At 33.4% G+C, this 25,313-nt stretch overlaps 1 protein-coding gene across 1 annotated transcript in view; it reads right to left on the bottom strand.

Annotated features, from left to right (window-relative positions):
* Positions 1-179: 179 nt before the first annotated feature.
* The window catches only part of LOC132702919 (octopamine receptor Oamb), a 189,060-nt gene continuing 163,926 nt past the window's right edge, over positions 180-25,313 (bottom strand). The window contains exons 5-9 of the mRNA XM_060671781.1: positions 18,797-19,029; positions 17,419-17,544; positions 16,922-17,086; positions 15,236-15,544; positions 180-10,161 (exon numbers count right to left, since the gene is read on the bottom strand). Coding sequence (XP_060527764.1) covers positions 10,063-10,161; positions 15,236-15,544; positions 16,922-17,086; positions 17,419-17,544; positions 18,797-19,029 — 932 coding nt within the window. The 3' untranslated portion in view covers positions 180-10,062. The remainder of the gene's footprint in view (positions 10,162-15,235; positions 15,545-16,921; positions 17,087-17,418; positions 17,545-18,796; positions 19,030-25,313) is intronic.

Raw genomic sequence — 25,313 nt, forward strand, 5'->3', positions numbered from 1 at the left:
TTCTTCGGAGCTTGTCTGAAACTGGCTCCTATTTTACTCTGTACCTGCTTATATATTGTTTGAGGGGGGCGCTAAATTGGTGACAGGTAGAGACCTCAACAATTTCGCAATTTCGACTCAGCAAAAACCGACGCAGGAAGAATCCAGAAGTTTTGTAAAAAGTTTGGCATTTCAAACTCACAAAATTATAAAATGTTTTTGTTAAAATCTACTCATGGCTTCAAATTATTTTTAATTTAATTATGAATCACCTTGCCGAGCGTAGTTAAGTATAAATAGACGAGATCAATTTACGTAAAACTATATAAATAACAATAATAAAACAACATAAAAAACAATCCAAGAATCAGATACAACAGGTTTTCATTTACTCAGGTTTATGTACAACCCCACGATCAATCTCAAACATTTCGATTATAATTAGGAAAACAAATGAGAATTGGAGAATAACATTATCCTCAAACAAAAAAACATCATCTGGTGCAAAGCACTTTTAATCGCAGCAAATGGATTCACTCCGTTGTTCCTTAAAGCGTACACTATTCGCCTTCCGGAACTCAGGTATCGATATAATATGTAATATATAATATGTAATCTGATAGCATTAAAATTAATATTTAGATAAGTCGTTAATCTTTCCCTCTCCGAAATAGCAATACAACGATAATATACATGATATACTTAATGCCAAAGCTTTTAGTCATTAACTTGGTATCCAGATGATAACGACTAGAAAGGTCCTAAATGCGTCTTGGTATAATATTTACCCTAAATCCGAAATTTTGAGAAAAGTTATTATCGAAAATATTCATATGGATCAGTCAGCAGGGATTTTAGAACAATAGATCCTTGAAACTCATTATTCTGAGGTCAATTTGGCAACGTGACTTTAGTTCGAATAGATAACTATTCAAAACTGACCTTTGTATTTTGTATATCCTTCGCACTACAGCTGCTATACGGTGTGTCGCATTTTTTACATCGCCAATAACTTCACCAAAAGAATTAGTTTTATTTTTAAATTATCTATAAGACAACTGTGGCATATTAGAAGCAGTATTCTAGAATAAGCTAAAAAAAAGTAGATAGTGTCTTTTAAAATCGCAACGTCAATACGGTAGAAGAGGAAAATGGCCTTGCAAAATTGCCGTTTTAAATCAAGATCCTAAAACACAGTAGGTTGGTCACCTGGCTGAAGCATTTGCAGTTTGGCTTGTGTCGCTATTGGTTTGATAGGATTGACGCCGTTATTGCGATCACAGTTTGTTGCATTAACGCTAACAACATTAAACATTAAACCACACATAAGAAAAACCATACAATAGAAACTTCACTAAGTAAATTTTAACAAAGACGTGAAAGGACATTCTTATTGATGAAAAGAAAATGGTTGTTTTGAGTCCACAGGTCATTTCAAATACATAAATCATAAGGTAGTTGAGTAATGAGATCCGTCTGTCTTCGGGAGTCTAAGATCTGTGCCTTAACACGCACATGATGTTGCCTGAATTTGTTATTCTGGTCTTGTATAACTTCATTATTCTCTAAATAAAATATTTATATATAGAATGTGTGTGATCGGTATTTTCTAGCTGAAAGTAACTACGAGCAAAGGGGATACCACATTTCGAGAAAATGAGAGGAACAAAAAGTAGACAGCCAATTGGCCTATTATGTGAAATATTTTTCTTAAATTAAAATACTATTCTAAAGGCTCTATTTAAATTAAGGGCAAACGAAAGAAAATAAAATATCGAAAGTCAAGATTATAAAGCCAAAATAATTCAGAATGCGATTATTATTACTTCTTCTATAGTTAACCCTTGAAAGACTGATCTAAATCTTCGCGGTTAAAAGCATGTGTACACTGAAAGAGCGATCTAAGTCCTCCAAATTTTCCGATAGGCATAGAGCATCTCTAAAGAACATCAAAATTACCATGAAAAGCAGTGATGCTGAATTTGATGTATGTATGTATTTGATGTATGTACTTCATCATATTTTGACAAAAAATAAAACATCTTTTCTTTTCTGCAGGAACTATAAAGCAGCAACACTCTTCAGAAAAGAGAAACCTATTGCTCACGTTTTAATGATACCCTGTCACTTTGACAGATATATCTGTCCAAAAACAATAGACATGCGATGTTGAAGTGGGTATTTTTGTTACCTAACGGGCAGTTTAAACAAAATTTGTTTTGTTTTGGTAATAAATCGTCTAGTAGAGACAAATAGAGATTCTGTTGCTTTCGGTACGTAACAGGACACACAATGCATACTACTAAAATTACTATTATGTTAGCAAGAAAAAACAGCACAACGCGTATTAAAAACAGTTAAAAAGAGAGTGTAGATATGTGCTTTGGATTTGGGTCGCCCACTGACGTCATCCACTGGTACTTGCATGGAAGCGTAAGGTAACCTATTGGATCTTGGTTTAAGTTGATCTCTCACTCCACGATATTTTTCTCCCCACCCCTATTATCGACACCCCTATATTCGGTTACGTCTGTTGTCCATTTAAATTTCAACTTTTAACTCGTAAAAATGGAAACATTAAGAATCGTGGGGATTAGTGGGTCGGGAAAGTTTGGGGCAGGTGAAGCTTATCACCGTACCGAGTTGCGGAACTCTGCCGTTTTATGTTTCGCCGGGGTCTAAATCCTAGTGATTTAAACCCAAATGCAAAAAGTAAACCCGGTACGGAACAATAATTAATGCTGTAAAACTTTAATGAGGCGCGGAAACGCGAGAGGGTCGCGAAACATCTGCTGAAAAATCCCGTTTTGTAAAAAAAAAATGCAAACAAAAGTGCTGCAAGACTGTGTAAATTTAACATAAATCGGGACAAATTTGCGACTAAATTCGCAGCGTCCCTTCTGGTGTTAGGCTGTTTTATTTTCGACCAGAGACCCGTGATTTTCTAGAGGTTTAAAAGCGTGTAGAATATCTCCGGGGGTCCAAACAGTTTTCCACGACTTTCGTAAAATGAAGGTAAAATGTCGCTCAAAGTATCTTGACTTTTGGCAGATCTTCCGCCAAAAAGTAATTCAGACTGTCATGGCTATTGCACTGGGCAAATCCCACACCGAATAATTTATTCATACGAAAGCGACAAGTGAGGTTTCAGTCTTAGGAGTATTTCACCAACTCTTCTGTTATGTCATATCGAAATCACTTGCAATTAGACACAAAACAAAGTACGAAAATGTGTGTCGATGTTTAATTAGTAGAGGATTCATTAAACAAGAAAATTGAAAAGAAACCTGCAATAACGACAATATCTTCGATAAAGGATATTTATTATAAAAACGTTGCGATTTTTAATCAAACCGTCTGGATAATAGGCAAGTAAGAAGGATAACCTAAAAAGGAAGTTAGAAGAAGATGAAACTAATATATTATTAGTAGTGCAATCCTTGATAGAGTTTGTGTTTAAATGGGATTTAAATTCCGCAAAATGGATAAAAAAACAAGTGGTAGTGACATCGCACAGATTCTGCATTGTGTTATCTTCAGGACCTTAAATAATTTACACAGTTTAAACTTCATTCGATATACCAGATACAGTATCCAAAGGATGGGTTGATGTCTCTAAAAACTGTCAGACAAAAACAGCTCATGGATCACCATAAATTAAACTGTTAAGTTCTTGCTGTTGTCTGCGAAGAATACTAAGAACTCTAGTGCAGAAAGTTTTTGTCAACTGGTTTCAAAATTTTATTTAAAAAGATATTGCAGACGACAGTGTAATTGTAATAGATAACGCAAGCCATCACAGCTGCCTTCTACAGAAAACACCAAATTTTTGTTCCACTATGTTTTTAAGATACTTTAAAAGTGCCTCTCTGATGCTGTGTTCTACAATACTGGCTGGTCAGGTGGTTTATTGCCGTTGGCACGTTATTTCGATAATTGCCTCTAAAGGCCAAGACGATAGAATATACTTTAAAGTTTCTATTTTCAAAAATAAAAATATTAGCTTGTTGTATTCAAACAAACTATAATGGAGCTGGTTTTCAACACAAATTTATGACAACGAACCGTCTAGAAATATGTTTATTTATTTTGTTACGAGTATCTGACTATTTATAATTTGATTACTGTGCCAGGGTCCATATAAGTTGTAGCGGAAAATGGCGAAAAGCAAATTTGTACAAATTGTCAAATATAAACAACCTCGTATAATATATTAATATTTTCTGAAGAAGTTTCAGAAATATTTCGTCCAAGTTAAAGAAATTTTATTCTATCCATGATAATTTTTTTAATTTGAGAAGTTGTCATATCATGGACAAACATCTGGTTGTATCCTAGTTATTATGTAAGAAAATTAAATAAACAATTAAATAATGTATTTAATCATAATATAGGAAAAAGTGAGTAGAAAATAGTTTAGCTTCTTATTTAATACGTTCAACTATTTTAACAAACGTTTAGTTATTATTATTAAGTGCCTTCCTTGAAAAATAAAAAAAGTCCATAAAGGTCACATGTGAGAAATAATCACTGTAAAATATTTAATGTTTGTTATACATTCATAAAAGTTAAAGCAATTTTAATAAATACTGTGTTTATAGTATATTTTTTACAATAATTTAATACTTTTGCATAACGCCATTGTTAAAAAAAAGTCTTTGTTACGGCATAAACTTCAATACCGAAAACCCTTTTGCTAAAAATTTAGAAATATTGCTGACAAAAACTGTTTTCTGTATACCTTTCACTAACGTTTTGTATTACAAATTGTTTAAAATAATTTTTTTTTTCTGAAAAACTGTTAGTTTGGAATCACATCTTTCAAACAAATCATGTAACAATATATTCAAGAACTATTTAAACCATTCATGACGTTGTGCTAGATATTCCATGAGAATAAGCTTCTGGCAATATTCATTTTCTCTTCGTTCCTTGCCTATAGTGAGGTAATTAACTGTTCCAGAGCAGGAGTACATAATAAACAATACAAATACATCAATATAACATTACAAACACTTATTATTGAACATGCGTTTCGAATTCACTTGGACTATAAAAAGCATTGGTTGTCAGATGCATCATATGTTTCTTAAATTGCTTGGTAAACGGTAGACGGGAGCATATTATAATAGTGTAGCCCTGCATAGCCTAAAGATCTTCTACAAAACATGTGATTCAGTTTAGGCTTTAAGAGATTTTCTCTGTTGCGAGTGTAGTGACAATGGTTATCAATGTGTTTCTTATGTAAATGTATATGTGTGCAACTAGCAGTGATTCAAACAGGTATATACAAGGAACCGTCATCATTTTGTGTTTCTGAAATATTTCTTTCCAAGACTGTTTCGGAGAAAGTTTAAAAATTACCCTAAGTATTCTTTTCTGCTGTATAAACACCTCTTCATCATTAGCTTGCCCCCAGTTCACAATGTTGTAAGAAATTGAGGAGTATGCCGAAGCATAATAAAAGACTAATAGTGATCTCTCAAGAAATGAGTCTCTAATTGTTAATATGGCAAAGAATATTTTATTTAGTTTACTACAAACACTATTTATGTCCTGATCCCACCTCAATGGTGCATAAGTAGGAGCAAAGAAATCTTGTGCTCTGAATTTTTCCTAAGGACGTTCCAGAGAAACTAAAAAAAACATGTAAAAAGGTACTATCCCCTAAATCTCTCTAAAGTCTCTAAATTTATGATTAGATGATTTTGCTTGCAAAATTTATTAAACTGTTCAACAGCAACAGAGACATTATTTATCAGCTCCTGCGCGTCACTACCTCGACAGTTACTGTTAAAGAGTATAGGAGAAAAAGTAATGGCCGCAAAATGCCCCCATAAGTTGTGCCTAAGTTAACATCATATGGATCCGAATATGTTGCGTTTACTTTTACACTTATTTTTCTTTGATTCATATACGACATGTTCAATTATTAATAGGCCCTCTTATGCCTAAGGGTTCCAGCTTTTCCGACATTATATTCAAATTTAATTAGTCGATTGTGCCCGTTCCCGTCGAGCACCATTCGCGGAAACCATTTCGCACGTTTGAAATTATTTTTTCGTGTTTCAAGAAATGCCGAATTCGGTTGTACACTGCCTTCTCTAATATTTTAGATAAGCAACTTGCTATTATTATAGGTCTATAATTATCGCTTAATGTGGAGTCTCCTTTTTTATTTATTTTCTAATTTGACTTTTTTTTAATTTGTTTATTCTGTCCCAATAAAATAGCCAGAAATTTGAACCGATCCCCGAAAACTTTTGTCGTAGCCCTTCCCGGAACAAGGAAAACGGAAAACGCCGCCGCGCATTCAAAATAAAATTCCCGACAAAATTCTCAACAGACATACTAGGTTCAATTTTATTACCGCATTCCGATGGATCCCTTTTTAGATTTTATTTGCGCGACCACAATTGCTTAGTTTTTAGGGAGTTAAAGGCATTGTTTGCTTTCGCCTTTCTTTGGGATTTTCCGAGAGCGCCTTTCCCTCTAAAAGTGAATATTGTTTGTTCGTGTGCTCATATGTGAGGTTTCCTCAATGATTCCCTCGAACACGAAACGCATTTCTGATATTCAGCTGTCGTTTGCCGGCAAAATCGATTTTGGGTGTAGGAATGGAAAATGTAACGTCTAGAGGCGATAAGGGAAATATTTATTGAGATATCGATGAGATCTATTTTCGTAAGTGTTTTATTCCCTGAAGGTTTTGTTTAGATTAGGATTGGGAATCCCGAAAGTGACTGAATCATTATCATTTACAGGGTGTTAACTAAGTATGTAGTGTAAAATAGATAATTCTATATGATGAAATTAAAAATAAAAACGACATTAAAATTATTTCCCTATGTACTCCTTTTGTGTTTTGTGTTTTTTACGCTGTTAGAAAGAAGGAGGGAAAGTAATAAAATAAGAAAAAAATATTAAAAAACACGAAAATTAAGGTGGTTGATTTTATTAATGGATTTTTCAATTACCTTATTTGCATTCCTTAACGCTAATCGAAAAAAAAAAGGAATGAAGAAGAAGAGAAAAAGAAGAACTAAGAAAGAAAATATTTTTGTAATGAAGAGAACATATAGACTAAGATTATACTGATTCAAAATGATTTATTGCATAGAACTTTGAGAATCAGTGTTGGGGAAGCATACAATAATATTTCCTACAAACAACCACTCTACTAATCGTATTTGCTTTTGAATTAAAACTTTTAGTAAAATCTGGGGAAAAGTGTTAATATTCAATTAGCAATTCGAAGGGATGAGAACTGTATACCTAATATTTTATCTCATGGTATTTTTAAAACACAATTGCATGTTTATGTTGCCGCTTTTACTGGCTTTCCTGGACCAGACAGTTGCTTATAAACCATATCTTGCGAGAAACAATATCATATTGAATAAATTAACATTGCAGATTTGGGCTTCAAACTCTATTTCATATTCTTTACACGATCAAGACGTTCTGTTTATATCGTGCATCTAGTTAAACTTGAATTATTTGTTAATCTTTAAATCGGAATATTGACGCAAATTCGCTGCACCGCACTAATAATAATCCAATTAAATCCGTCAATAGTTAATCGACCGGTTAAATTATTCAGCAACCGGCATGCAACAAGGATAACTTTGACGTTCGGGGGAAAATATATATTTAGAACGGTGCTTTGATATGACAAAAACTTTGGCATGCGACGTCAGACCAGGTCAATAAATAATACCACCCTCGCATCGATTTTCCGAACGGTTTATGCGGTTTGTTTGATTTTAGAAACGGTCGAAATTTTTTGGTGGGACCATCCGGACTTTACCAACGAAACAAATTCCGGGATAAAGAATGGAATTTGCCACACTCGATACCGGATTCCGACGACAAACGTGTACCCCGAAACTGTCACAAAATACAATTTACGAAGTATCAGTTCAAGTTTTTGTTTACGTTGTTGCCACTTATGATTTTTTTACTAAATTTACGGGAAAAACAACTATTTTTGATGCAGATTGCAAGTTTATTTGAAATGAACCACCCAGTATCCCCGATACTGATTTGGAAGCATGATCTTCAGCATTTAGAAAAATGTATAATTATAATAATAACAAAAGGAGCTAAACTAATGTATGAATTTTGTTAGATACATGACAAAAAATATGACCTAATAAATCCTATAGGATTACCATAATATACCGGGTTAGTAAAAAGTACCGGAAAGATTAAATATCTCCAAAAATTGCCTAAGATGGAACTAGAAAATTTAGGATCCGGAGAGTTTTGAAGATACAGCATTAAAAAATGCTAACAGCATTGTTGTCAGATTTACCACTGTTAATGAAAAAATTACTGAATTTTGGACAAAGGAAATTTTAGTGTTTCGAAATCTGACAACATTGCTTTTAGAATTTTTGAATTCTGCATTTTCAAAAAACCCCAGGTATAGAATTTTATCATTTCTGGTACTTTTTCTGAAAAATGCTTTTGAAGTTAAGAGACCTTAATCAATTCGAGGCGCCCAATTTATTGCGATAAGAATATATGTATGCAATATTGTAAGTTTCACGTAAAAATGGTAATTCTGTCAACATTGTTGTTAACATTTTTGTTCAAAACCCCCATTTTATCCTTCCCATATATTTATCTCTTTTCCAATGACACTTGATATTTCATTAGTGTCTATTATTATTATTATTATTATTTATTATTTTTAGCGTCCCCGTTTGTGACAAAGTTGATGATAAGGTATATTCATGTAAATATCAAATTAAATATGTTGTGTTACAATAAATTAAATAAAAAGGCAATTAGTTAACTGACATTCTTCATCTCTAAATCAGTTTTAACAACAAACTGGTGGAAAATAAGACTCTTTCGTCAAAGAAAAATTAATTTAAAGCACACAAGATGTAAACTTTAGACAATTAGACATCATACATTGATAAGAAATCAGAACTTGATTTAGTAGTTCCTATCATAATGTTCTGAATCTAACAAAGTTAATGTTTCTCATTATGAAAGGTTTTAAGAATTATATGATTTGTAGAGGAGAACATTAGGCTTTCAAAGAACGTTGGTGATACAGAGTGTTTCACCGCAAATGAGACCTTAATTTCCATTCGAAAAGAACAAACGGTTATAGTAACTATATTTTTGGGTACTCCTCACGTTTATACAATTTACTTTCCTAACTGCGAAAATGGAGGTTAGGATAATCGTATGGTAAATACAAATCGCTTTTCTACTGAAAAGTGAAGTGAAGTGAAGTGAAAAGCAACAAACCTTGCCCGAATATTTTGTGAATGAACGAATGATACATATTTCTCAAACTATCAAGTGAATATCGCCGAAACAAGCGTATGTTGGCGTTGACGCGACAAATTCCGGGATAGACTCGGAATTTTCTGCACTCAATGGCGAATTTGGAAGAAAAACAAATTGTATTCCGAAAATGTCACGAAATAATGCGGATGGATTTCGATTCTGCTTTGAGAAGATTAATGGTAAGGTAAGCCGGACTTGTTTTCCCCAGACGTCCGAGCAGAATTGCGCGTCGCCTCTTCCCGGAATCTATATAGCTCAGTTAGTAGTTTCCACGAGAGCCGGTATTACGTACAATAATTACTTCTAAATAGCTTATATGGGATTTTGGGATCGTCTTTTTTCGCAATCCGCCGATATAACGCGAAGATGATAAAATGTCGGATAAGAATGGGAGTGGAAAACGAGAGAGATTGCGATGAAACTTCCTCGATTAGGTAGTTTAATTCAAGCTAAAAGTATAATATATTTCAAAAAAAAGTCTTGTCCTATACAGATCTCATTTGGGAGTTATTTTCGTGACTGTGGTGGTAAAGTTACGAAAATAATAAATAAACGCGTGCGAGATATTTATTGACCAGTCTGTAAGTCATAATAATAATAATATGCCTACATCGTACTTTGTTCTACGTATGACTAACTTTGAGTTTCATTTTTATCACCCATGTTTCTCTTTAGGTTCTCCAATTGTCACCCGATGGCCACGCTCATGGCCAATTTGAAGACGTTGTCTTTTTCCACTAGTACGCTTTTGCCGCGCCTCTTGCCGTTGTGTCACCTCGAATCGGAAGGATCTCCGCCGGGATCACTCTCCTCGCCCAAGGAGTTCCCGTGAGCCTGGACGTTATAGCTCGGCGAACGAAACTGTCGACCCTGCAACAACAACGAAGTTAGCTTCGTTCCAATTAGCTTTGCGAGAAACACAATCAACGAACGCACATTAAAAATGATCTCGGAGAAGAAAATAGCAGATTAATCGCAACTGAAGAAAGAGAAAAGGAAAGAAATGAAGAAGGTTATCTACTTTATCTCTGATTTTATAGCAGTTCAGGATTTTGATTTAGGAGACATCTTACTTTAGCGTTTAAGAAAATAAGAGAAAATCGCACTTCTGACCTTAAGCTTTATTCTGCCAATGATGTCATTGTCTTTACTTTTCACCCTTATCCTCGAACATAAAAGACTGACAAGTATCATTTTTAATTTTAAGAATCTTTTCTTCTCTAACGGTTAAGATATGTTCATAAAAAATAGTTCTTGTGAACCAACGAATGTGCGAATTACAGAAAGGACTATACCAACTAACTGATTGAATAGATTTTTTTTTTAAGTTTTTACAGAAAATAAATGAAATCGTACATACGATGAAAAGAGAAATCACCAACAATGTTGATCGAGAAAGGATTTTGGCAAATTTCGGAAGAAATTTTCAGGAATGAGACTCCCCTTATGTATATGTACAATATGAGTTTCTTGGGAGTTTACATGGTGTTGGTTAATACTGATGAGCGTAGCTTATGAGCTCCTTAAAAAAAACAGGGTAGGGACATTTCCGAATTCAATTCACCATATCGACAGAAAGTGAAGAAAAGAAAAAAAATGCAAAAAATTAAATTATTTCAGCTAAGGATGATTTGACAATGAGGTTTATAAACTGTAATTTATTCTAGGCTTATAAGTCGGTGTATCAAAATTTCACACTTTTAAGATAATTTTTTAGTCAAGATGCTGGAGAGAAATACATAAATAAATAGGCATAACAAAGAGGAACAAAAATATAGTATAATTTTTATGAAAAAAAAAAAAACAACAGGACAGACAAGTTTATCTATAGAATGTGATATTCAAATAATTTTTGTATTCTACATCTTTTAGGATTAAATTTTCTTTTCTTTTCATTCTTATCCTCAAACTCACACTTTGAATGGATTTGCTTCTTTTCTTTTTGGAGTTTTTGAAGAAAATAAATAAAATCATATATACAATAAGTGCAAAAATCGCCAACAATGTTGATCGAGAAAGGATTTTGCCAAATTCCGGAAGAAAATTTCACTAATGAGACTCCCCTCATTTGTATGTATAGTATGAGCTTCTTGGGAGGACACATGATTTTCCTTAATCGTGTATTAATACTAATGAGAGTAGCTCATGAGCTCATTTTAAGAAAAAAGAACTGTACTCTTAAATTTTCAGTTACAGGGTAGAATCATTTCCGCATTCAATTCATCAAATTGACAGAAAATGAAAAAAAGAAAAAAATGCAAAAAATTTAATTAATTCAGCTAAGAGTGATTTTACAATGGGGTTTATCAATTGTAATTTATTCTAGATTAACTAATTTGTCTTTTTAAAAATTATTAATCCGTTTAACAAAATGTCACATTTTTTAGGTAATTATTTTAGTCAAGACTTTTATACCGCAAATGACTAGACTATCCAAATAAATAAATTAAAGGTATGACAAAAAGGAACTACAATAGATTATCATTTAAAGAAAAAAAACAACAGGCCAAGATTATCTAAAACGTGCCATTCGCATAATTTTTGTATATTAATTTTGGGTTGAGGTTCTTTAGTTTAATGGAAATTGTAAATATTATAAAGTTTGTATATATTGAAAGTAAATTTTTTTTTAAACTTTCTTGTTTTGTATCGCTATGGTGAAATAAGTACAAGAATTCGTAGAGATAGCAATTATGCACATCTTGTCGTAAAGAAAATAGTCTGAATGGTTTACCAAGTGAAATGGACTAACTAAACTTCAGGAAAATATTGAAAATCGTTCCTTGGATAATATAAAAATATTTTTTCCTGAAGAATTTACCATATTCTATCTCAAAAGTTAAGACGCTTTGGATATACGTGGATATGAAGTGTTATTGTTGAAATTAATCCGGTTATCCCTCTCAATATTTTCACACCGTTAGGAAATATGCATAAATATTGCGGCTGCTTTTAATACACATTTAATAGGTAGAAAATGTTAATGAACGTTGTAGAAACAGTGTTCTCCAAAATCCCTCGCAGCGTCTACAGGTAAACGTAACAATAGCAATCTTAATCGAAATATTTTCATTCCTTCCACCGGTCGCGCGTAATGGAATTGTGTATTTACTCCATTTAACTTCGTCTCAAAACGAATCGAAAAAGGACAAAATTCAATTACGGAAATCGATTATGCAGACATTGAGTGTATCTACCGGGTTTTGCTGTCGTTAATGGCGCTGCTTTACTCTATTTTTTTCGCGACGTTTAACCAATTTCCAATTAGCGGAGCAGCGGAAGGAAAGAATATAAATTCAAAATATTTCGAATAACGTTTCATTTTTACGGGCGGTGTCCAACGAAGAATAAAAGATATGTGTCAAAAGTCACCTACTTCCATAATAGTTATAGTTTTCAATAATAGGTGGCATATTAGTCGGTTATAGTGTATAAGTTTGATAGGAATCGAGACAGGTTTTATCAAACGTGAATATTAGGCTCGTTCTAATCGCAATCTTCGGGTCGGGGATTATGAACAAGAGCGATTCAACCCGAGTCACTAACAAAATAGTTTGTTTTCTTTTCCCGGGGATTGTTTTCCCTAACGCGCATTCAAAATAATAATAATAATAATAATAATAATAATAATAGACATAATAATAATAATAATGATAATAATAATAATAACAGGTCTTTGCATGTCACCAATATGGGAATCAGTCATCCGAGACGGTGTTGATGCCCCTTACTTAGCTCCGCCCCCCTCAAACAATATATAAGCAGGTACAGAGTAGAATGCGAGCCAGTTTCAGTCAAGCTTTGATTGGCGAGAGCAAGTTAGAGTCAACAAAAACCGACGCAGGAGGAATCCAGACATTTTATAAAAATTAATACAGTAGCGTGTGGAAGTTTCGTTGAATAAAAAAAAGTATTTTTTCCAACCATAATTTGAGCTAGCCTGTTTGGTGATCATGCCCAATTCCTTGTATTGCCCAAATTTCTCTAGTTATGAACTGGTCGACATTTAGCCTCTTTATATGAATGTATCTGTCATAGTTCAGTATGATTCTCATAACCCTATTTTATTGTAACTGTAACTTATTTAAATTTTCTTTTGTACAAGGTATAAGTAATGAACAAATATACGAAAAGTGGGGCAAATTTGTACTATTATATGTTAATATCTTAGTTCACTGTGATAAAACCAGCGATACATGGTTAAAAAACATAATTGTGGATCTAAGATCACTCCCAAATATTTAATTTCGGAAGCAAACTCAATTTCATTCCCCCAATCTATCCATTGAATAGAACTTTAGAACCGATAACCATGCATTTGGTTTTGGAGCTATTTAAGTTCAATATATTTTGGCACAACCATTCATAAAAATACTGCATTTCGGTATTTGGTTTGGCAACTATTCCTTTGCAATCGTTTCCAGAGACTGAGATAAGCATGTCATCGGCAACTAAGTTTTTTTAAATCTGATGCATATCATTTATATAAATAATAAATAAGTGGGATCAACACGCTTTTCTGCGATACACCCCATCTGCTTTCCCTATGACTAGAAACATTACTATTCATTTTAATCTGGTGAGATCAATCAGTTAAAAAATTCCTTACGAATTCTAGTGCAGAGTCTTTAATGCCATATAAACCAAATTTTGTAGTAGAGTTAGTTTTGATTCGTTCATTTTTTTCTGCCAGATTGCACACTTATGCAGATTCGCACGAGTGTTTGCTCCGGAAACTCCTGGCAGATAACTGTAGTAAAGGATTGTTTTATCTTATTTTTCAATTTTTCTATCTGTTTGGTTTTTTTTTTAGTAAATCATTTTAACTTATTGTTTAATTTTCGCTTGAAATAATTGTACTTGAAATAATATACTGAGATTAGATTTAATCCAATAAAAAAATAAATTTTTCCAAGATTTAGTGACCACTGTTATTGAGCATCAATTTGAGCAGCTTTCGATCTGATAGACATTTTTGTATTAGCAAACACCAAATAAGCAAAGGAGTGGGATGCACCAAGTCAAGATTGACGCTGATGACTTGACAACTCATCATCTCCGCTAAGCAATAAGTGCTTCGTCCAGATAGATCAAATTTGTCACAAGTGAAAGTTACAAATAATTATTTAGAAAAACAATGATTTAGGTGAAAAAGTCCTGGGATATACTAAAATAAAGCTTGGTTTAAAAAAACATGTTTATGAATTATTTCTGAAAAGTTACTACATGGACTTTGAAGGCTCACTTAAGAGTTTAAGAATAGGGTTATGTCTCCTGGGGATCATCTTTGTAATTTGAAAGTATTATCCGCGTCCTTCTTTTGACCACTTTAGTAATAACATTTTTTACGTTAAGTCTCAATGACGCATATTTTTCGAGATGTAGCTTACACACTTGTTTGTCCACCCTGTACAGTAAGATTATCTGACCATTTGGATGACGATTGTAATGAAAGAACAAAACCAAAAAAAAAACAAAATAATTAACTTACAAAAAGCAATAAACACATAGAAACCATAAAACGCGACATCTGATGGAATTTTAAATAAAATTCATAGATGATTGATAACCGACTAACGGATGAAATATTTCTGCCACCAAGTTTTACACCATCGTCCCCATTTGTGCTAATTTATCGGTCACTTGTTCATACCAATTTCCATAAATCAAAATCTGCGGAAAAATGTTCCAAACATGTTTGTGAAGATAGGATCGAACCTACTTATTTAATATTCTATTGAGAGTCTTTGAATCGTAAATCATAAAAGTTTCTATGAGAACGATCAAAACAATTTTTCGATTTATTGCGTTAAAACGCAGTATCTTGGAAAACTCTTTTCAAATGCCGACACTATATAAAAAAAACTACTATCTCGAAAACAAAATAAACGCGCACCGGAAAAGAAAGTTTTCCGGCTTTTTAAGCGACTGTAATTAATTGTACCTGTAACTGCGATCCGTCGGATCCTCTCCTGGAACTTTGCGATCCTCGCCGCGTGCAGAAACATTTACAAATGATCCTCTTGAAAGCGAATCGGAAGTCTTTCGAGAAGAGAGCGTAAATGAGGGGATTTATCGCGCTGTTGCAGTAACCCAACCAAAACAGGATCGAAAAGACTAATGGATGAATGCAACTGGCGCAAAATGCCCTGACCAGGTACATCGTAAAAAACGGCAGCCAGCAAAATATAAAACCCCCGACTATGATGCCCAGGGTTTTGGCGGCTTTGGTTTCCATGCGAAATCGTTTCACCTGAAACAAAATAATAAGCGACGGTGGGAACGGAAAAGGGTTTCATTTAAAACTAATATTAATAAAACAGTTATTGTTGAGCGAGATACGCAAATAACAAGTAATGAATATTAGTTACGGGGGATATTTGCAAAGTTCTGGAAATTGTGCTATAATTAAATTAAGCAGAACTTATAGGAATATTATTGGTGTAATTAGTGTAATATTGTTCAGTGTGATTTAGGTGTTCGACTGATATTGGTGCATTTTCATGTTAACCATGGAAGAAGCGGCAATTTCTTTTTTTTTTTGTTGAAAGATGTTAAACTATCAGAAATTATTCAGCAGCTGCAAAGTATTTGGTGAGTCTGCAGAATCCAAAACTACGGTTTATTGTTGGATCTAGCGTTTTAAAATTGATAGAGCATCATCAGAAAATCATTCAGCAGCGGCCTCAGAAATACGAACTATACGAAATAAGAACTGAAAGTTAAGATTTTATGAAATTGCCGTGCTTTATCAAATGTAATATTTACAAACTACATGCTATTATATATACCGAAAATAACAATAAAACCTTAATTAATGTTGTTGTGAGAATTTAAGGTTAATAATGGAGAGGTATTTAAATCTAATTGATTGTTAAGCAATACATTTGAATGTCTCATTGTGTTAATCTCCATGGCTTTCAATAAATTTAATTTTTTTCTTTTTGTGGCTGTATGTAACATATCAAAATTGTGGTCAAAAATGTGTTTTTCTGTGCTGCAGTGTGTAGCATAATTAGAATATATAAAATTGTTTTTAAACGCTCTTTTATGTTCGTTAATGCGTTTCTTGAAGGATCTACCTGTTTGTCCAATATAAATTTTAGGACATGATCCGCATCCGAAAATTTTCAGATTGTGTTGCCAGTTCTAAAAGCAATTTGTAAACCACATTTTGACAAATGTTTTGAAACTTTTTCACTGTGTTCTCCTATGTATGTAATTGTTTTAAATTGTTCGTGTTCTGTATTAGGTTTCGAATAAATAGAGTTTACTGTTGTCTGTTTTTTAATTATAATTTTATCGATATTGGACGGATTATAGGCGATGTTCAGTGCCATGTGTTGAGAGTGGCGTATTAAGAAGTCTGTGTATAAACGAGTGAAATGTCATTTTGTGTATAAGGGCTGTTATGTATGACTGTGTCCGTGTGTGAAGGTTTATGGAAAATTATGAAAAAATCTAATTTGTTTTGCGTTTTCGTAATAGTTAAGTCTAATAAAAATAAAAAAAATGCTGAAGTAGATAGAATAACAATACTAATCGGAATATTTGATAATAAAGGAATATTTTGGTCACAATAAGAGTAAGCATTGCTTCAGAATATCTTATTTTAATATAGTCATCATACCTGAGCTTTAATGTTTCTCTTTCCCATTTTCTTTGTTATCAATTTATTCTTATTGGCAGCGTCGTCATTGCCTGTAGGGGACGAGCTAGTTGTCCTAACTCTACCGCTATCGACGCTACTAGATCTCCTCTTTATCGATAATCTGGTGGACCCTGTCCTTTGAACCTTCGGAAGGAACACAATGCGATACTAATTATACATTCGCACTACGAACAAATAGAATACAATAATATGATATAACTCGATTTATTTTTTATCTTATATCGAAAACGGTTACTTTTCAAGTTAATAAATGTTTTGAAAATTCTCAGTCACTTATTTATTAGGACACAAATTCTTATTGGAATTAATCGGGTTAATTTTACTCCATTTAAAATATCAATGTTGCTTGATACCCCGGCATAGGACACTTCACTTTTAACTTTAAAGTTTTCCGCACCAATTAACTACCCCGTATATTCGTGAATCTGGAATTCAATCCCCGACTCATACATTACCTTTAAATGTTGATCGCTGTTCTGCTGACTGCGTCTGTTACACAAAGACGTGGTCGAAGAGTCTTTGCCGTTCACCGAGTAGTGGACGACATAGGATGGATGACCCGAGGGTGATGTCGGAGTCACCTGCAAATAAGACAATGAAATTTCACGGGGGTTCGGGCCGTAAAGAGAACCTGCGCGAATCGAATGCTAAATGTCAGAGGCAACGGTTCACGTAAATATTTTCCATTTACACGAGAATTGTGAAAAATGTGCAAATTTGAATGCCTAAAAACGTATCTAACAATTTGAATAATTTTTAAATCAAATCAAAAAAAGAAAATTATAATACTTTTCACAAAACTTCTGGATTCCTCCCGCGAGTGAGAAGTAGATATGGTTAAAGAGATCAGAGAACAAGAGAATAAAAATACAACTTATACTATTAAGTTATCTAAGAAATACAAAGATCCAAGACTACATAAAGAATAGTACTCTATACCTGCAATTAGACTCGCCTCAAATTCAAACGGGGTGTAAAAAAGTTTATTAGACAGTATTGGTTGGCTAGCCTAGTAGTTCTAGAAAAAACTATTGATGCCGTAATTTGTACGGTGAAATGGATATCGAAAACTTTGTAGTTGTTTCAGAAAGGATGTTCAGGCTAATTTAATTATGAATTCACAATGATTGGCGCCATATTAAGCATAAAAAGTACTTCAGCATCATTGTCATTTTCCAAAATGTGGAATTTGCGAGTCATTTGTTTTAAAATTTTTAACTGCACCTAACATTTTTTTTATCCATATGTAACTCTTCTTGATTTGTTCATATCACAGTATATTATTTTTTTATTGCTAGTCGATATACATACAACAAATTATGTTTACATATTTACGCTACATCTCAGTTTTGAAGTGACATATCTAGAACCACTCAATAATTTCACCGAAGAGGAACCCAATAAATTGGTCCAATAGGGCTAACAGATGTAGCCACAGATAAGTTTTTATGAAGACAGTTTTTTCATTGTATCCTCTAATTTTGCTCCCTCTTGCCAAATGAAGCAGAAAGAGTATTTCAGGGAGTGTCTGTTGCTGCCCCACTATTCGAATTTTTTATTTCCTTACAGTTGACTACATTAGCTTTCGCAGGGATTGAGTTATATACTTGTCAAATATTGAGCAGCCATTAAATGTCCATGGCGGTCATATATGACAAAGTCCGCAGTAATGTCACTTTCGCTCAGATTGTTTGGAGTGAGATGGGCAAATTTTAAAATAAGACAGATGAAAAGCAGTTGTTGGACGGTTAATGCAGATTAAATCAAGACCAACTTAATTGAACTATGATTGGTGGTGCAAAAGTAAATATCGAATAAAAATGAAATACGTACTGCGAGCAGTTGCGGCGAGGACGTCGCTGATGAGATATTTTCGTTTGACGGATAACTGACGCTAATCTTAACTCTTTCGTGGCGCCCTCTGGGACTAGGAGATGCGCTACTTGTCGTTGTGGCCGTATAACTGCTCCCATTCGGAGACCCATGCGGAACCCTGTTCGAACTCCCTCTACCCCTGTGGATTCGCAATGTTAAGCGTTGTTGTTCGAATCTATTACCGGACGAACCTGCAATGCAAACAACGTATCGACATTGTTTTAAAATTTTACTCTAGGAGGATTTTTTAGGTAATAAATTTTACCAGCTGGGAATGAGATATCCAAAATTCGATTACAACGATTTTTAAAATGTATATCCTTTGACACATCCATCGCGTATGAATAACAAATGGTATTATTATAATTCAACAAACGAAATCTTCATTTCAAAATTCTAATTACTGTGGTATTTTTTTCTTAGCTATGAAATTTCGCCAATCTTGAATTTGATACCAAAAATTTAATTAATGTTATCATTGCTGTTATTATTATTTTCAACAATTGCGAGAAATGTATGAAAAATCTCCAAATTGTCGATGGCTCTGTTTTCCATAATGATCCACTCCAATAGTCATTTTTAGATTCAAACTGGTTCTTTATTTTTTCTCTAATTAATATCGAAAATATATTACAAAATTTGCTACGCCTCCTACCGACGACAGCAAGTGGCATTCCCAGGAAGGATAGCAATTTCCGGAAAGAACAGGAAATTATGTGATGGGGATCCCCTTAAATAGCTATATGTATACAGCAAATTTAATGCACTCTAAATTAAGTATCGAAAATTTATAAAAGTAAATTGGCATCTCAAAGTTGCTGATGATGAAAATAATCATCGATTTTGTAACGACAATCTTGGGGAGAACAGCTTTATCTTCGCAATTTAAAAAAAAAAGCAAAAATGTAAGGTAAACTAGTTTTTAGTTTTATAGATACAGCTTGTTAAACTATTAAAATAGTTACCGATATTTATTTATTTATGTTTCTGGAATTTTTCAAAAAAGGGTACTTTTTTTGAGAGAGAAAACAGTTTTTGCTTTTATTTCAACACCTTGTGGATCAAAACTCGTTTTCTTAAAATGTTAGTATTATGTTTTTTTTTTTTTGAATTATTTACTTAATCGATTCAGTACCGACACACATTGAAATTGTTTTTTCGGGAATTCTGAAATTTCATCCGAAATAAATGTGTCCTGGAGAATCAAACATATTCAATTAAAAACTACGCGACTCGCTGCGCTTGCGAGAAAGATATGCCGCCAGCTTCGCAAACAACCGTCCCCCAAAAACTTTCCGAACCTGCGCTGCGGTGGATGGTTGGAAAAATAAATTTGTGCCCAGAAATTCGGCGAAACAACTAATAGTCTTGGGTGCGGCAAAAATTCTCTAATGGGAAACACACGACCAGAGGTAAAAATAAAACTCGTCGCTCGCGTGGAAGTAAAATTTGTTTTCCGCGAAGTAAATCAATTGCACGCAGGGTGCTATTTTAATCCCCATTTACAAAAAAAATTGAGGGTCCAAATCCTTATTATGACCGATAAGTATTTTTAAACCCAATAGCAATATGATCCACTTTTCTAAGCTGACCTATTAATATACAATGTGTTGGTTCCAAAGACAACAAATATGGTGAAAGATTAAAAAAATTAGTTAGTTGGTTTTAAGTTATTACACGAAGAGATAGAGCAACAACATTTTACGGCACTTTTACAATCACAAAAACACATATTTTTTCGCTTTTTAGAAGGAATGAAGGGGATTAAATTCGACTATCATCTTCCTTAATAAAATTTAAAAACAATGAAACAATGAAAACTCCCATAACCGGACACTCACGGTTGCACTAGTTTTGTCCGCTCATTAGAGATGCATTAAAAAAAAAAACGTTAATCGTAAATACGTATTACGTTTATTTCTTTAAAAACTACAGAGAAAAATCTAGTCGAATGAACTTTATTTATTTTTTTTTTTAACAAACTTGAGTGAAAATGATCTAAATTTTTAAGGCGTTGAAATGCAATGTAGTCCTTTTTAGCAAAGACTTTTAGATCGGTAATTATTTTTAAGGCTTCATTATAGCTGTTAATTGTGCTAGGTTCCCCACTATCATATTCTTGATCGCTGTCTTCTTCCGGTTAGGTTTCTTTCATGTTTTCAATTGCATCTTTAATGTTCAAACTAGTCTCCTCATCGCTGTAATATTGTGTATTGATTTCAACGTAGTTTCCAAGAGTTTGTTTCTCTAAAATATCGTTCCATTTCAAGATAGTGAATATTATCTTCTGGATCCCATTCTATTGATGCGGAAAAATCATTATTTTTTTGAAAACCACCTATGTTGAAACAATTTTGCATGGTTTCTGACGAAACTTTATTCCAGGTTGACTTGTGTTTCTAAAATATTTACAGACTTTGCTAAATTTGACGCGGGCATTACTTGATCCATCTTTGATAAAATGGGTTTCCATATGCGTCCACGATAATAGAATTCAACATTCTCTATAATGCCCTGATCTAGTCGTTGACATATTGATGTCGTATTTGGAGGCAAGAAGATAATTTTTTTCTATAAAATTGTAACAACCATTCATTCACAACGTCTCGTATCATCCATGCTTTTTTGTTAAATTTCCATATTGGCGATAAATTTTTAAATGCTACATTTTCAAATGCCCTAGGTCGGCAGCCTTTCTAATCCGAGCAAATCGTCTTTTTGTCCTGTCTTATTAGCACAAAATAAAATAGCAAGCCTCTCCTTGGAAAGCTTGCCACCACTACATTTTTCGGATTTCATATCAAGTGTTTTGTTACGTAAGACTCGGAAGAAAAGGCCAGTCTCATTGGCATTGTAAACATCATGTGGCTGATATCTTTAAACTGATTTACGTCTTCTTGACTCACATCTGCTGATTCTTCGGAGATACACTTAAAACTTATCGCATGTCTCTTGCGCCACTTTCCCAGCCATCCATTGGAACCTTAAGTTTTTCGGCTCTTTCTTGAACTTTGGCCTTTACTAAGTGCCCCGATATTTGAATGTTTTGACCTTGCAACCGAAAAAACCAATCAAAACACCCTTTGTCAATTTGAAGTCCCTCAGTTTTTACGAAATTTCTTTTTTGATCAATATTGCTTCCCGGCTCCCACTGTACACGAATGCTGTCCTTATTTTTCACAATTTCTGCCGCTTTTTCACTTTTTCTCGCAAAGTAAGAAGTTTTTAGTAGGTGCCATTTTAAAAATTGTGGAATCCACTTATCGTATTTGCTTGCAAGATAAAACTAGAAGGCACGGCGTAATGAATAATACGAAATGATATGAAAATGAAAAAGGTAATTCCCCTATAGGATTAAGAAAAAGTTATAATATATACTATATTTTAGCATTGTGTTGTCCTGTTATTGGACGTTCAAGTCCGTTTAAGGATGGTAATTTTTTGTTAAGCCAGGAATATGTCCGTTTAAAGAAAAGTATCCGCCTAATAGAGGTGTCCGTATTGAGAGCTTTCACTGTTCCCAAGTTTCTTTAGAAACGCAAAAAAAGGAATTTTTGAAAAAAAAAAGTCGGCACAATGAAAAGAAATATGACTGGAATGTAAAATACAATAAAGAAAATAAAATACACTGAGAAAAGGAACATTTTTTTATGTTAAAGTTAAACCTACATATTGATGATGTTCTTACACTTGCTTAAACTAAAGAAATAACATAAATGTCCGTTTTGACTAATTTACTAAATAGTAATACAAACTCCATTCCACATTTAAGCATACCTGGTTTACCAAAAATTATAGGGAAGAAAGTTATCTTTTTAAGCAAGCAGTTTTGAGACAACACTCTATTCAAAAGTTGTAGTGTTTGAAGAAGTTAATAAGAAGTTTATGAACGTATTGCTTATACTTCAATACACGCGATGAATACAGAAAATATGCATACCCATCGGAAGTTACAAAGGTGTAAGTAGCACCAGTGTTTTAAATAAATATGTACGAATGTGAGTTGCCAACCTGTGACTTAAGTTTCCGGTACTGGACCCGTGACCGTATTGAATGAAGTCATTTGAAAGAGACACCTTGCGTACCCCTCATCATTGCATAATTGCGTATTTTAGAGTAAGGGGAACAGAAAAATATGTTTTACAAAAACGACTAATGAATGAACTTTAACAAATAACTTACAACTGCGTCACAAGATTAATTAAAAAGAAAAACAAATAAAACGCGTTGTGAAGGGACGTGATTAATTCGACCACATCATATCCACCCACACGTTTTCAATTACTCCAGGATTGGGGAAGGTGCTCCCCCCCTTTTTTTGTTACTAATTTGCCACAACAGTTTGTGCCCCAATCGTTTCTTTGATTTAATACGTGGGTAATTTCGTTCCTCGTAAAATAAAATAAGTGAATTATAACTCAATATTGAGACCAGAAAATGTAGTATTACTTATATATCTACGATAACCTGAAAATCCATTTTCTGCGACTAGGTTTAGATATTTAATATCTTGAAGAAATTAGTATTTTTATTTTAAAAAAAGGAAAAAGCTTAGGTTTTTTCATCAAGTTGATAATTTTAATTTAGTTTCTCGAAAGGCATAAATAATAAGATATATAGAATTCTTTTAAAATCCGCACAAAAAACATTTTCTGCTTCAAAATTTCAATCAAATACACCCATTCTATTTCATTACTCCGATTCAGTATGAAAGTGTTATCAAAATCGATTATAATAACTAATATTCTAAATTTTAAAAAAGTTTCCTGCTATGTACCATCAACCAAAAAGTAGGAAAATTTTAAATGAGAGATCTATATTTCCTTAATGTTTGTAAATATGGTGACGGACAAGTAGAATGGGCTTAGCTCGGCAAATGCGCAAAAACCCCGCGCTCCGTAGGAGTCAGTCGAAAAGAAAAATCGGAACGCGCATAGATACATTATATATAATCGACAGATAAAAATAACGCCACTATATAAATTATGTGTAGTGAGCCTAGTGAATAGTTCTATATGAGCAGTATCTAATTAATAATCCTTTAAGATATTTTATCAGAGCATGAAATAAAACTCCATTTGATTTTGTTTTCGATAAGCGAGTAAATTTTGAACTGGTCGAGTTTTCGACGCTAATTCTGCAGATGTAAAATTGTCGTTGCCTGCCCAATTTTCATGACGACGTCAGCGGTCTAATAAATAAAATCGCTTGTTTCATGTTGCCTGATAAGAAAAATCTCAGAACATGACACGGACAACGGGCAGAAATAGAAAGTTCGCGTGTGAATTAGTGTTTTGGATTTGGGAATTTTTTGTTCGATCGTTCAGGACCTTGTCCTAGACGTTCACTTTCAATGCCATACACACTCGCAAAGACCAACAAAAATCTAAGTTTTAGATTTATGGCTAGACGCCTTTGTGCTCAAACCCAAATATTATTTATGCCTTGGACATTGACTTTGAATGGACTAAGTATTATTACGGATATCATTGCCCTGAATGGCCCATTGCGGTCAGGTTTTATTTTGTATGTTTAATTATACGCTGATCTAGCGTGCGGGAAGCGCCACTCTACCACATGACATTCTTGTCCCACGGATCTGAGATACTTCGAATATTTCCCGGATATTACCGCATGGGTTTGAGAGCAATTGGATGTTTTCGGAGATTTTAGCGCACGCCTTGGATTTTGACGTTTGTCAATTCTGACGATCATATCAGTGAATGTGTTTGTGTTGTTTTGTAAAAATTTATCCAAAAACTAACGGTGGTAAAAGAAGTATTGCATTCAACAAGTTTCTTAAACGTTTTAAGTAGCTCGCTTTAAATCGTGACTCAAATAACTTGGTGAACTTGTTGCATAATACACTATAATAATATCCACACCATTTTTATTTTATTTCAAACAAGCCGCTTCCCGGCTATTTTCCATCGTGCTCCTGCGGTCCACTATGCAAATTTTGCAAAATAGATAATAATAATAATAATAATAATAATAATAATAATAATAATAATAACATGTCTTCATTTCTGTAAATCCGGATATGGATAACATCAGTATGTTAGCCACCCTGATCTATTTAACCCAACGGATTGAGAAACAATAACTTTTTTTATGGCGGCAGCGATAGGACAATAACAGAAAAAAAAATAACTTCTTCTCACACTTATTAACGTATCCTATTTTGTTCACGTTTGTTAAAGATAGGTTGTGCTTTTTTTTTTAAACTTTACTTTTCGAAAAAATTTCTGAAGGCATAAAATTTAAATCTACTTGGAGTCAGGGCTTTGAAGTTATTAGGAAGACTATTATACAATTTAGCTAGATTAAAGGAAAAACCACGATCAAATAGTGTTGTTTTATGTAGAGGAGGAGTTATGGCACCTCCAAATCTAATATTTAAATTATGAACATGAGAGATCTGAACACAATCGTTCTGTACAGATATTGAGGACTTTTGTAGTATAGAACTTTG

The sequence above is a fragment of the Cylas formicarius genome, unplaced genomic scaffold (genome assembly GCF_029955315.1).
Source record: "Cylas formicarius isolate icCylForm1 unplaced genomic scaffold, icCylForm1.1 PGA_scaffold_6__28_contigs__length_40554024, whole genome shotgun sequence".
Lineage (NCBI taxonomy): Eukaryota > Metazoa > Arthropoda > Insecta > Coleoptera > Brentidae > Cylas > Cylas formicarius.